A 15,477-nucleotide genomic window follows, 5' to 3' on the forward strand; every position below is an offset into this window, starting at 1 on the left:
AAAATTATAATATGATTGACCCAAAAGAAAACGCACTAAATGTAAATGCTAAAACCTGGCATCTTCATGTTTCTCGACAAAACCAGAATGCATAAAGCATCTGATTATAAGACATTTTTTCTCCTTCTGCTGGCACAGCACACAGTCATAAATATACTGTACCTGTCAAAAATTGTTCAGTCTCTCCAAGGCTGTTTTTATTTAATCAAAAATACAGTGAAAACTGAAAGAAAACTGGAGTAATGATGCTGAAAATCCAGCTTTGTCCTCACTGGAATAAATGATATTTTTAAATGTATTAAAATAGAAAATATTATTTTAAGTAAGTATATAAGTATATAAGTAATACTGCAGGTGAAATATTCTTAGCATAAGAGACTTCTTTCAAAAACATTTTTTTTTTTTTCTCCAAAGTTTAGATAGGTACTGTAACTATACTAATTTCATTTACTTGGTTCCAGTCTACAACATTACTAGCCAATCGGCAGAGAAAAGCGGCAGACTCTGAGAGAAAAGAAAAAAACTTGACCAATTCTCCTTACATCTACTTGTTCAGTGGTTAGATTATGTGGTCTTGACAAACAAAGTGGGTTCTGTTTTCTTTTTGTGAACTCGTCTCAGCTTTCTACATGTGTCGACTAAGACACAAAACTAAGGACTGCCTGCCAAGATTTCTACTAAGATGCCAGTTAAAACTCAGAATAGTGAAAAGCCTAAGATATTGCTGTGCCAACCACTGCTGATGTCTTTTCAATCAAAATCTTTCATTTCAACACACACAAGGAAAGAACTAAATATACATGAGATTCATATTCATACATTTTAAGTGAAATAGAAGTTTGTTTTTGTGCCCAGAGTCAAGCAACACCTGCTTAAGATAGCAAAAGCAGGTTTGAAAGCACTAAACATTATGCAAAGTCCGTGGTGTGTTGTTGTTGTTGTTTTTTCTCTTTCCCCTGTAGGCGCTGCTCTTTGTTCTTCTAATTACAGCCGAAACAGTGAAAAACGATAGCAAAAGTAAGAAGTACTGGAAGGTAGATTTCAGAAGCAACATGATTTAAACAAGGAGCTGGGAGCTGTGTAAATACCCATCAGGAGAGATACTCATTAAAGTTGAATGCAAGAGTTTGAAATCAAACCCAAGATGAGTGTAAAACTTCAAATACGTATTTAAGTGTACTTAAGAAAGATATAATATTTGTAAGACTTGAGCCTAAACAACCAAAGTGAGTGTAATGATGGATGAAAGATGTTATACTGAATACCAGAAGACTGAAAATATTGAAGTTGCTATAAAAGTGAAGTTGCTTGTACAACCCATATTCCAGGGGCTGTCAATCTTTTTCTGACCCAGGGTCCCTCAAAGACCCTCCAATATAAAAATGCTCAATATATATATATATATATATATATATATATATATATATATATATATATATATATATATATATATATATATATATATATATATATATATATACATATATACACACACACTGTATCTTATGAGGTTGTTTCTTTCAAAAACAAACTTGTATTTTTTTAAGTTAAAATAAATAAACTATAATATATTTTATTTAAATTGTAATAAATCTAAAGAACCGATAAGAAGTTTTTATTCAGATTTTTTAAAGAATAAGTTTTATATAATGTCCTCAAAAGGTTAGTTTACCCAAAATGAAAATTCTGTCATTTATTACTCACCCTCATGTCGTTCCACACCTTTATGACCTTCGTTTATCTTCGGAACACAAATTAAGATATTTTTGATGAAATCCGAGAGGTATATGACCCCATAGTCCATAGACAGCAATATAACCACCACTTTCAAGGTCCAGAAAGGTACTAAAGACATAGTTTAAACAGTCGACGTGACCGCAGTGGTTCAACCTTAATGTTATGAAGCTAAAAAAATGATTTTATTCAACATTTTTTCCTCTTCCCTGTCACTCTGTTACGGAGTTGGCACAGTGAACGCATTGCAGTGCTTCTGTGTTTACATCCGAATGCGGGCTCAGTATTGGCCAAGACTGAGTTCACCTGATCACAATGACACATGGGTGTGATGCAAATGCAGGAGCCAGCCAATAATGAGACTGAAGGAAAATATGTTGAATAAAGTTGGGTTTTTTTTGGTTTTTTTTTTGTGCACAAAAAGTATTCTCGTCACTTCATAACATTAAGGTTTAACCACTGCAGTCACATGGACTTCGATGTCTTTAGTACCTTTCTGGACCTTGAAAGTGGTGGTTATATTGCTGTCTATGGACGAGTCATATACCTCTCGGATTTCATCAAAAATATCTTCTGAAGATGAACGAAGGTCTTACAGATGTGGAACGACATGAGGGTGAATAATTAATGAAAGAATTTTCATTTTTGGGTGAACTGACCATTTAAAGCTATTAGTATCTTGATGGGCATATACAATTTATAACATGGTTAAGGGTGGTTGCTAAGGCGTAGCTAAATATATGGTGTTCTGACTGGTTGTTAGGGCATTGTTAACAAAAATGAGGCTGTGAAGTACAAATAGGCAGTTTACAAAGGGATAGTTCACCCAAAAATAAAATGTCAGTCCCACACTCATGCCATTCCAAAAGTATACAGTGGCATGAAAAAGTATGTAAACCCCTTGCAGAATCTGTGAAAATGAGATTTATTTTAATAAAATAAGAGGGATAATAAAAAATGCATGTTATTTTTTGTTTAGTACTGTCCTCCTGAGTAAGATATTTTACATAAAAGATGTTTGCATTTAGTTCACAAGACAAAACAATAGCTGAATTTATTAAAATGACCCCATTCATGAGTATGTGAACTATTGATTCTCAATACTGTGTGGTTACCTGATGATCCACGACTGTTTTTTTGTTTTGTGATGGTTGTTCATGAGTCTCTTGTTTGTCCTGAGCAGTTAAACTGAGCTCTGTTCTTCAGAAAAATCCTCCAGCTCCTGCAGATTCATCAGTTTTCAAGCATTTTTGCATATTTGAACCCTTTCCAGCAGTGACTGAATGATTTTGAGATTCATCTTTTCACACTGAGGACAACTGAGGGACTCAAACACAACTATTAAAAGTTCAAATATTCACTGATGCTCCAGAAGGAAATATGATGCATTGAGAGTCGAGGGGTGAAAACTTTTGAATTCAAATATCAAGGTAAATTGTACTTAATTTTTCTGCCGGGAAACATGCAAGTATCTTCTGTTGCTTCTAAACTAATATTTAAACAAAATAAGAAAAATTGTGACATCTTCATCCTGTTCAAAAGTTTTCACACCCCGACTCTTAATGCATCGTGTTTCCTTCTGGAGCATCAGTGAATGTTTGAACCTTTTTTAATAGTTGTGTTTGAGTCCCTCAGTTGTCCTCAGTGTGAAAAGACGGATCTCAAAATCCTACAGTCACTGCTGGAAAGGGTTCAAATATGCAAAAATGCTTGAAAACTGATGAATCTGCAGGAGCTGGAGGATTTTTCTGAAGAACAGAGCTCAGTTTAACTGCTCAGGACAAACAAGAGACTCATGAACAACCATCACAAAACAAAAAAACGTCGTGGATCATCAGGTAACCACACACAGTATTGAGAATCAATGGTTCACATACTTATGAATGGGGTTTAATGAATAATTTTAATAAATGCAGCTATTGTTTTGTCTTGTGAACTAAATGCAAACATCTTTTATGTAAAATATCTTACTCAGGACAGTACTAAACAAAAAATAACATGCATTTTTTTTTATTATGCCTCTTATTTTATTAAAATAATTCTCATTTTCACAGATTCTGCAAGGGGTTCACATACTTTTTCATACCACTGTATGTAAACTTTTTCCAGTTTTTTCTTGTCGTTCCAAATGTACATGTAAACTTTTTCCTGTGAAATACAAAAGTAAAAAAGATATTTTGAAGAATGCTGGTAACCATTCTGTTACAGTTAGCAACCATATTATTACACTGAAAGCAAGTCATACAGGTTTGTAGTGACATAAGAATGAACAAATGATAACAGAATATTAATTTTTGGGTCAACTACCCATTTAAGTCATACTATTACATACCCGTGTGCATATCACTGACAAAACCAAAAAAACTTTTACATTTTAAGTAAAAAAAAAAAAAAATTATTCAAGGCATCTCAAATATGAATATGCTTTGACTAACTAAGGTACAGTACATGGTAAAGGATTATGAAAAGAGTAGATATAGAGGGGAAATACCTTTGAGGTCCAGGTTGCGGGCTCCATTGGAGTGCTGCGTGACTGTGCGGGAGTCGATCTTGAGCGTGTGCACATTGTTGTCATCGCGGGACACCATCACATTGTGCCACTGGTTGTCATTGAGCGGCTTGTCTGAGTTGCCCTTCATGAGCGACGGCCCATTGCCCAAGTCAAAAACATAATGGATGTACCTGCAATACATCAGTTCCCCTGTCAATCACAAAGCCCAGTGGAATCAGGCAACCCTCTTTAGGATGACAATACTGCCTTTCTGCTTCCAAATCAATATCTGTAATAGGGCTTGAAATACTGGCACAAACAAGACTTCCATCCTGTCAGATGCTCAGCGTGCAGCCACAGTAAACAGTTTACAGTCTTCAGCAAAGTGTCCCTTACGCTGCCTTCACGTGCTATCATGCACTTATGAAGTCATGATTACGAGCTCATCGCATTCAAGTTTCGAAATGGGAGGGCATTCATGTTCAAATTTTTACCTAGGAAACTTGTATTTATGATAATTCCGAGAGCATGTGAAAGCAGCATAAACATGCAATACAGTATGGCTCCATATATCATATTAAACATTATTTATTGCTTTGAAATTATTTATGTGTAGATTTCAATTCACATTTTACTTTCTTTTTTTATATTTAGATTTTATACACACATTTGTCAGTGATAAATGCGCTTTGGTTGATAACTAGTATGCCAATATTAGTTGAGCACAATATATCGCTACCATTTCAGTTATCAGCCAATAGAGTGCAAAATGCTCGGGAAGTAAAAATGGCATTAATTTTTTCAATAGAGAATCTGATCTTTAGCAATAATCACAGCATAGGCTCTTTGGAAAAATGTGTCTTTACCTACATTTTTGCAGCTTAAATTACTAGTGGCAGCGAAACAGCAACACAACTGATTTATAAACAAATATTTTTTTGATGTCTGTATCACATAACCAGCTCCATATGTATGGCTTTTCTGACATAGTAAACATGAACATTCTGTTTTGTATAATTTGGTTTTGTTTTCACGCTGTCTGCTTAGTTCCTGTTTGCCTGTGTTCTTATTAGTCTCCTTGGTTACTCATTAGCCTTTTGTTTGTTACCATGGTTACTCATTAGTTCCCTCTTTTGCTCCATCTATGACGTCCAATCATCTTCGTTTACTCTTAGTATTTATAAGCCTGTGTTTCAGTTCTCCATGGTCAGTTCTTAACATACAAGCTTAGTTTGGTTATGGTAAATCTTATGTTAATAAAGTTTATTGTATTTATCTTCTTCATCCTGCTCCTTATCTACACCACACCTTGCAAGACGTGACAGAAGAACTGACCACAACAGAAAACATCTGGATTACACATGTAACTCTCGTTCCCTGAAGGAGGGAATGTAGATGTACGTTGGAACTGACCGAAGAATTGAGGATCGCTTTGTAAGACCAATCTACTTAGAGTGCAACTAAAACGAGCCAAAGCACATTGGCATGCGATAATTGCATCCAGCTGCTCTGCATATTTGCTTTTCCACTGAAGAGCCGAGCTAGCGACTCGGCCGTACAGCTGAGGTACAGCAAATGTGGCGATGGGATGTATATGTCTCCGTTCCCTCCTTCAGGGAGTGAAAGTTACATATGGAACTGAGACGTTCCCTTTCAGTCAGTCACGTTCGACGTACGAATTGGGTATATCTACCAATGCGCCACTGCCGCTGGCCTTTCCAGCACTCTGCTTGAGACTCCTGGTCCGCCCCCAATTTTTGAAGCAGAAAGTCAGGGCTCTAAGCAGAGAAGGTCAGTCATTGCTCTTCCGCAAGACCCACCCAGGTCTCAAATCAGATGGATCACCTGGGATGGAGTCGCCACTCTCCCTGAAGCACAAGCTGTTGTAAGAGCTTGTTGGCTACTTTATAGAGAACATCAGGGATGTGAAAGTCATGAAACAACCTCAGATGATTCTGACTCGAGAGGAGGAGATGGAGGACGAGTTTCAACATGCGGCAGCAGTGTAGACCACCTTGGTGTTTGATGCACGCAACGGTCACAGTGTCGCAGGGAAACTCCAGCCCGTAGAAATGAAGGGTCTGACCACGGACCAGACATAACCCACCAGCTTCTTGGATACAATGAAGTAGGGGCTGTAGAACCCCGTCATTATATCGGCTGGAGTGACCGGCTCGATCGTATCTTTTGCCAGTAGGACATTGATCTCTGCTCATAAGACAGGAGCATCGCAGCTCAGCATGGATGTGAACTGGATTCCCCCTGAACTTGGGGGACGCCGGGCGAACTGGATAGCATAGCCAAGTCTGATGGCCAGAATGAGCCAGTGGGACGGGCTTGGGAACACTAGCAGGCTCCCAGAGACCAAACCAGCAGGACAAACAGAACCACAGACATACCCGCGGTGAGGCAGCAAGGTGGAGGGCAGGGACCCAACTTGGGAGGCACTGGGGCAGCCTGAAGTGGGGTCAGAGTGTGGGGTGCAACTCTAACCTGGCTCCACGGTTGGACAGAGGTTGAGTTCTCGAACTGCACGCTGCTGTCTGCTGGCGTTTGAAGGGGACGAGAGGGGCAAGGCATTGCGTTGCACACAGCCATCTTCACCTTGTGAAAAGGGGAATGAAAGTGGCGTGGCATTGCGTCGCACATTGTCACACGCATCCTCTTGGGACCCAGATATATGGAAAACTGCTCTTTACTGAGAATTTGGTACCTCTGGCTGTGACTCCAGTGGCGGAACAGAATTTTGATTCTCTGGGTGGTGTTTCACTGACCGCTTTAAGGATTTAACGGCGGTTGAGATGGGTGGCGCCATTCTCCTACGAAGGCTCGACGTCACAGTCAAGCTGGCTGTGGCAGATTTTTTTTTCACAGGGGTCTGACACCCTTGGTGACGAGCAGACTGAGGAGCAGCCCATGAGAGGTCTGTTAGCACATCAAGCAAACTCTTGATTACCTCAGCCTGCTACTGGACTGCCGAGAACTGCTGGGCACTAACCTTGACAGTGTCGCCGAAAAAGGCCACCTTGTGAGATGGGAACATCGAAAAAAAGCACTTTGACGATGTCTTGCACCTCTGCAAGGTTTAGACAGTGGGGGCTTTGGGACCATCAAGGTGGACATCATCTGGCCGAGGGCCTGCGCTGTGAGTTTAGTCACAGTTAGTCATAGTGCTCAGCTCAAACCTGGCTCAGAACTACCCTCGTGCATTATGAGTGCTTTGGCCTTCTGTAGACGTGGCCATTGCATGCAGGGCAGAGGTGGCCTGCCAGTTGCCCTGCCACCCCACAAATGAGGGTAGTGAGAGAGGAAAAACTTTAATGCAGATTTTGACACTTTTGCCATTCCATAATTTGGCACCAATGCGATACTCCATACTGCAAAGTTTTCCGTGCACATCAAGGAAAAAAGGCACAGGGGCCTGCGACCTGGAAAAGCATGGCTGCCAACTTGATTCAGACACCTTTACAGTGGGAAGCTCAGCATTGCCTTATTTCCAGAACATAACAGCCCTCTCTCTGATGTAGCGATCGGCATCTGATCCTCTTGTTAGAGCCCCAAATTAAACACTAGTTCCCCCATGAGAAGAACCAACATTCCCATCCAGAAGGCATGTGAGACAGTGAATGTGGCCTTGAGACTTGACGGCACATGGCATGCTCTCATGAGAGAACATAAACCACCCACGAACGCAGTCTCAGCATGCTTGCGATGAGATAGTGGAGTGGGGGACCTGTGGTGACAAACTCAGCGGTGAAAGCCCCACTGCAATTCTTAGGTCATCAAGGCTTATTAACAAAAAATAGCCCTTTTCTGGTGGCCACCAGAAGAAAAACTAGATTGGGAATAGTCCAATGGACTCCACCTCATTTGAGGCACTCGAGTCTTGACCATGCATCTAGAGCACCTAACAACGTGCTGGGTTGCTGTGACAATATTGAGAAGTGCGAGTCCTTACGAGAAAGGCAAGACGCGACCAGCGTGCCGACATGGTCATGTTCTCATGCGAACATGAGCCACCCACAAACGCAGTCTCAACATGCTTATCCCCAGGCATGTGGGAGCGATCATGGCCGTCACTGAGGATAGGAAACGACCACATCCAAAAACACAGTCACATCAACACCAGTCTCGCAGAGGCTCCTTCCTGAAGAATGACTCGTCTGAGTGACACTCTCTGTAAATTTGCAGAGCAGGAACAACATTTCCACTGGCTCCGAAGCGCAATGCAAATATGCGATGAACCTGCTGCTCATTATATACCCACGCTGCAGGGCAGAGCAGCTGGATGCAATTATCAGATGCCAATGTGCATTGGCTCATTTTAGTTCGAAGTAGATTGGTCTCTCAAAGCGATCCACAATTTGTCGGTCATTTCCAACATATGTCAAACGTGACCAACTGAAAGGGAACATGGATATTTCAGCAACATTTATTGCCCAAGCCAAGGAAGATTTGCCTTTTATGGAATACTATCTTTGTTGTTACCAGCTCACCAGGCAAACTGCATTTGATGACAAGATGCTGAAATCCCTTTATTGGATCGGGTGAACTATCACAGCCCTCTAGACCTACCAGACAAACCAGCAGTGAAGCCATCTTCAGATGTCTGAAGAGTGCTTACCCCCACTCAGCACCACCCTTCACATCTTCAAGCCCAGAGCCCAGCTAGCCTTTAACCTGCACCATGGATTTGAAGCCAGAGCCCACAGCAGACAGGGAGCTCAATTCTGCCACGATGAACAAGCCAGTACCAGAGGAGAGGAGCCATTGTCCCAGAGCCCGAGCACCACAGTGAGTCTGACCAAGTATGTGAGCCAGCTTTAACCTCCATGCTACTATTTGTGCTGTTTTTTGTAGTTAGATTATTTGTTTTCATTTTCTTTATCTGTATTTGACAATTGTCCTATTTTTTTCCTGAACATAGCACATACCGAACTGTGCCGAAACCGTGACCCTAAAACCCTGATACTAAACGAACTGTGAGAAATCTGAACCATTCCACCCCTACTATCGGTTAGGTTCATGTTATTTTCAAAGGCAATAGAGCAATAACTCTCAGTGCCGCTAACAGACATTTAATTTCCAAACTGCCACAATTTGTACAAACACCAATGTAATGAAACTTTGCATGATTAACAATTATCTGTTGAATATAAAAGTGTTGCAAAATGTGCAAAAAATAAAAACAACGCAATATGATTTTCCAGAAATGTCTCCACAGGCAGGATTTATCAATGAACCCAGGTTGGATAATCTACAAATTTTCAAGAAAGACCTACCATAAGCTTTGGTTTGTTGAGCAGTGAAATATGCCTTATGAGAAATCATCTTTTATCATAGAATTGGGACTTTAAGCAACAGAGCTCAAAAGTGACTGCAGCAGTAGTTCAATCCCTCATAAAACACTGTCTCTTACCTTTTTTCCACTTTTCAAATACATTTTTGTTTCCAGTTGAAAGTTATAATACTGTGATTCATCTCTGAACTGTTTATGTGGCTTAGAACTGTATTGTCTGAAATGTCTAAATGTGAAAAAAACTTTGCAGTCGTGGTCGATACTGGCAAGTTCATGGAGATATACAGTGCATTTCTAATATTTATTCAAACTATAAACATTAGATTTTGCAAACGCTAGTAGCTGCTCTCAGTTCATGCATCAAAATACTGGAGAGAGAGCACACTCATTAGCGCTCTCTCATTTCACATGCTTGTGCAGACTCTGGTGAGAGGCAAGGCCACCTGCTGTCTAATTGCTTACTGAATGACTGGCTTTCTGGACCACTGCGGCTAAGGAAGTTAAACATCTGAGGCACCTTCCCCCTCTTTCACTATTCATTTTTGCCCAATGGAATAAAATGTATAGAGCAAATCAGGTTGTTGTACCTGCTATGTTTGGCATTAGCAGTCTGATTGAACTGAGAAATCTTTTACTAGGCTGGTGGGAAAAATATCTGATCCGAGACTGCGGATCTCCCATGTGGCGGCTTTAGTATGTGGGCTGAGAACAGAGTGAGCTGCCAATAAATAGAATACCGTTAATCAAATAACACTTACATTACATGTGATTAAAAGTTGCTCTTTTTTCATCAAGATCACCAGTGCTTACTTTATGTTTTTGAAATGGATTTCCACTTTTCTCGTGAGCTGATTACAGTATCCAAGGCTAAGAATAGCAATCCACGCAATCATTCCCCTGAAATCGCTCTTGATTGACAAGCAGACACAGTTGTCTCAGAGTCATGCGCTTCAAAGAATAACTCACGGTGAGCAGATTCCTAGCAGATACTTATCAGTATTTACGTATAACAAAAAGCAACTCATGCAGAATTTGTTTACATTTAAATATGGCCCCTATCCTGTGGTGATTCATCAAGCGATTCTCCTCCTCCTTGTACCTTTAACTAAATGCCAAGGAGACAAATGTGCGAATCTTATAATGCGACTTGACTCACCCTCCCACGGCTATGATTCACATCCAAGTAATGTCTCTTAACTAATCGCAAACTTAAACGCGCTGTTTACCGTGGCGGCTTAACTTCATCTGGATGTCTCTCACATTCTAATGTGTTAAACTAGCTGCTTACATGTGATCCCTCAAATATCTGCTGTCTTCTGGGAGTTTCTGCAATATCATCTGCATCTCATTCTTCAGAAACAACGGTGTGTTAGTTCTGTCAGAATAGGCCTTTGAGCTTCAACTCTCTCGGGACTGATGTTTGTATGCTGAAGGATGGTATCGCCAACAATCTGTGTTATGTACTGAAGAACTTTGAGCTGTTAGTGGGAATGTCTCAGTATTCATATTTATAATATCATATGGGTGGTAGAGTATAAGAAAAGACTTGTTTACCATCTCAAGGGCTCTCTCTTCCTCTCAGTGGTTCCTATAGAATCACACTCACCCTCCAAAAACACATAATTGAACTAAAAATTACAATCCTAGTTTGGTAACAAACAGTACTGCAATATTTTAAAAACTGAACTAATATGTTGACTTTTTTTTATTATTGTAAATAATATTAAATTATTTGGTCACTTTATATTAGGGTCCAATTCTCACTATTAACTAACTATTAACTAAACTTTTGTCTCAAACACCTAATTACTGTTTATTAATAGTTGGTAAGGTAGTGTTACGTTTAGGTATCTGGTAGGATTAAAGAATGCAGAATAAGACATTAATATGTGATTTAGAAGTTCTAATAAACTAACAGTACTAATTTTGACGGACAGGATAGTAAAAATTCCGTCATAACCAAGTATTACCAGTCATTTTAATTTTTAGATTTGAATGATAAGACGTTTAATAGTTTGTTTTTTTTTTTTTTACATGCATATTTTCATTTTTATTCACAATCTTGCAGGATAAGCAAATTGGCCTAGGCTATGCATTTATTTATATTATGAAAAGAAAGCTGAACAAAGTCACTTTTCAGTTTTCATCTTGAACACTTGTCGTGGATTGTGAGTGATCACCCCATCCCTTCCTCTTTACTACTTTACAGAACGAAATAAACATGAATGAACATCAGAAAATATGTTGTAAGATACAGTAGCTTACCGAAATCTGTATCACGTCCTAATCAGTTCAATCAATGTCACGTAACATTATACCCCAGAAAAGCCATTCATTTACCATAAACTTGATAGTCAGCAGGAAAAAATAACAAAACAAACCATTTAAAACAAAATGAACTGGATTAGAAACTTAATTATTAAAGTATAAGTATTATAACTTTATTATTATAAAATGGATTTAAATTGGGTGCTTGCTTGTGTGTAATCAAACGCATCGTTTTCATTTTAATCTGGAGACTGAACTCGCGCTCTGGAGCACGAGGACACACTGGAGCGCACTCGCCAACAACTGGACAGGGGTGGGGATTACAGTTACAAGTTACATCACCCTAATCTGTCAAAATGACGGATGGCCTTCAGATTTTTCCATCACTGCAAAAAAAATTCAATAACGGAAAAATTTCGGTTAACGCAACCTCTGGTGGTATCATAAAGTGGAAGCAATTGGGAGCAACAACAACTCAGCCACAAAGTGGTAGGCCATGTAAAATCACAAAGCGGCGTCAGTGGATTCTGAGGCACAGAGTGCGCAGAATTCGCCATCTTTCTGCAGAGTCAATAGCTACAGACCTCCAAACTTCATGTGGCCTTCAGATTAGCTCAAGAACAGTGCTTCACAGAGAGCTTCATGGAATGGGTTTCCATGGCCAAGCAGCTGCATCCAAGCCTTACATCACCAAGTGCAAAGCGTCAGATGCAGTGGTGTAAAGCACGCCACCACTGGACTCTAGAGCAGTGGAGATGTGTTCTCTGGAGAGACGAATCACGCTTCTCTGTCTGGCAATCCGATGGACGAGTCTGGGTTTGGCGGTTGCCAGGAGAACGGTACTTGCCTGACTGCATTGTGCCAAGTGTAAAGTTTGGTGGAGGGGGATTATGGTGTGGGATTGTTTTTCAGGGGTTGGGCTTGGCCCCTTAGTTCCAGTGAAAGGAACTCTTAACACTCTGAGGTCTGAAAACGCGCCGGCGCGTTTTGCAGGGGTTTTTTTTCACATTGCAGCAAAACAGACTTAAAATACTCCGTCATTTTTTGTCATAGAGACATAAGTAATATATCAATTGAAACTATAGAATGTCTTCTTTTATTTGTATACACTCAGAGTAAAAACACAATGTTGTGCTTTTTGTAAAATAAAGAAAAACTTCTCGGGTTACGTCTGTAACCCTGGTTCCCTGAATAAGGGAACGAGACGCTGCGTAGCCGCTTTGGGAACGCCTCTGCGCGTTTTGTCTTGAAGCACTCGTGAAATCGAACCAATAGTGTGACGGGACGTCAGTGCAGGTGACGTCACGGACCAGGAAACTATAAGGCACTCCTGAGAACAAAGAACCCAGCTTCTGATATGGATGAAGCAGACGCTCACAGGCATGCAGGGAGTATGGCTAAGCTACGCAGCGTCTCGTTCCCTTATTCAGGGAACCAGGGTTACAGACATAACCCGAGACGTTCCCTTTCATGGGAACATTGACGCTGCGTAGTCGCTTTGGGAACGCTATACCAACTAGGCCATAAGACCAAGTGACTGTCTGTTATCTTACGACGAGAGCACAGAGGACCCTGGAGTGGAGCCCAAATCAAGGTTATACAACCTAATGAAGGTATGCTGAGTTGACACCCAGCCGCATCACATATCTCGTTAATGGGATGGGAACCCCCGAGATCAAAGCCTTTGAGGCAGCCATACCCCTAATAGAGTGTGCCCGGACATCCAATGGTGAAAGCTGCCCGTATGACTCATGGGCAAGAGAAATGGCCTCGACCACCCAATTGCTCATTCTTCCTGATCCGGATTAATCAAAGGAGGAGGACAAAAGGCCTGCAGTACAATCGGTCCTGGGACGTTGGTGGGGACCTTGGATTTATAACCAGGTCTAAGGTGAAGGAAAGCCCTGAACATACCAGGCGCAAATTCCAAACATGAGGGAGCAACCGAAAGTGCTTGAAGATCTCCAATTCTTTTTTGAGAGATGAAATTGCCAACAGGTGGACAGTTTTAAGAGGGAGGAATCTTCCAGACACCTCCTTTAATGGTTCAAAGGGAGCCTCAGCTAACCCTTCCAACACAATAGCCCAGTCCGAGACCGGAGTTTTGTACGCACCGAAGGCCTCAGCCTCTGGGTACCACAGAGAAAGCATATAAATGGGGAGTCTCTTCCACAGAAGAGTCCCCCAACAAAGCATAAGTGGAAATAGCCACTATGTAAACCTTCAGGGTAGAAGGAGATATAAGTTTTATACTTGGTGAAATTGCAGCACATGACTGATAGAAGAGTGGAATAGGTCCAGCTGACGTTGTCTACAGCAAGTAGAAAACGACTTCCATTTATTTGTCTGTATAGCTTTCTCGTGGAAGGAGCTCTGGAGTGTAGTCTTGACAGCCTCAGTTGGGAGACCGGATTCTATGAGCCTAGCCCCCTCAGAGGCCAGGCTCAGAGTTTCCACAACTCCAGGCGGGGGTAAATTATCATGCCGCCCGCTTGAGACAGAAAGTTCTGTCTGATGGGGATCTCCATGGGGGAGCCGTGTAGAAGAGACACTAGGTCTACAAATCAAACTCGGGTTGGCCGGAACGAGGCTATCAGTATGAGATAGACCCTCTCTAGGCAACCCTCTCCAGAACTCCCGGGAACAGAGCGATCAGGGGAAAAGTGTGTACAGACGTAACCTCTGCCACGTCTGCACCATGGCATCCAACCCCAGAGGGCTGGATTAGTCAGAGAGCACCACAGTGGGCAAAGACATGTTCTTTCGAAGCAAATAGGTCAACTTCTGCACGACCGAAGTTCTCAAATGAGCTCCATCACCTCAGGGTGGAGACTCCATTCCCCGGGCCTTGGCCCCTGCCTCAACAGGATGTCTGCCCCCACATTTTGATGCCCCGGGATAAGTGCTGCTCTCAGGGAGAGGAGCTTCCCCTGGGCCCACAAGAGGATCTGATGGGCTAATCTGCGCAACTGGCAAGGCCTCAGACCCCCTGATGGTTGATATGAGAGACCACTGACATGTTGTCTGTGCGAACCAACACAAAGTTGCCCCTCGGGTCTGGGAGGAAGTATTTGAGTACTCAAAATATCGCCATCATTTCCAGATGATTTATGTGCCAGGAAAGTAGATGGTCCTCCCAAAGACCCTGAGCTGAGCGACCACTCGTGATCGCCCCCCCAGCCTGTGAGGGAAGCATCTGTCATTAGCATTATACGACGACAAGGAGCCCCCAACACAGGTGCCTGGGACAGGAACCAAGGCTTCTTCCACATGACTAAGGCACAAAGGCATCGCCGCGTGACCTTAATCATGCGAAAAGGATTTCTTCTCGGAGAAAACCCCTTGGTCCTGAGCCACCACTGTAAGGGTCTCATGTGCAGCAGGCCAAAAGGTATCACGTTGGACGCAGCTGCCGTAAGACCCAACAGTCTCTGAAACTGTTTTTGCAGTGTGTGACTGGCCTAATTTCACCCCATTCGTGGCTGAGAGAATGGAACGCACCAGAGCAGGAGACAGACGTGCCTGCATCGTGATGGAATCCCAGACTACCCCTAGATAGTTGGTAGTTTAACACTCTGAGGTCTAAAAACGCGCCGGCGCGTTTTGCAGTTTTTTTTTCACATTGCAGCAAAACAGACTTCAAATACTCCTACATTTTTTGTCATAGAGACATAAGTAATATATC

The 15,477-nt window shown here is 41.6% G+C and overlaps 1 protein-coding gene across 1 annotated transcript in view; it reads right to left on the reverse strand.

The window, feature by feature from the left end:
- The window catches only part of nrxn2a (neurexin 2a), a 431,583-nt gene that overhangs the window by 243,476 nt on the left and 172,630 nt on the right, over window positions 1-15,477 (reverse strand). The window contains exon 15 of the mRNA XM_067375006.1: window positions 4,226-4,416. Within this exon, the coding sequence (XP_067231107.1) occupies window positions 4,226-4,416 (191 nt within the window). The remainder of the gene's footprint in view (window positions 1-4,225; window positions 4,417-15,477) is intronic.

This window comes from Chanodichthys erythropterus, chromosome 22, assembly GCF_024489055.1.
Source record: "Chanodichthys erythropterus isolate Z2021 chromosome 22, ASM2448905v1, whole genome shotgun sequence".
Lineage (NCBI taxonomy): Eukaryota > Metazoa > Chordata > Actinopteri > Cypriniformes > Xenocyprididae > Chanodichthys > Chanodichthys erythropterus.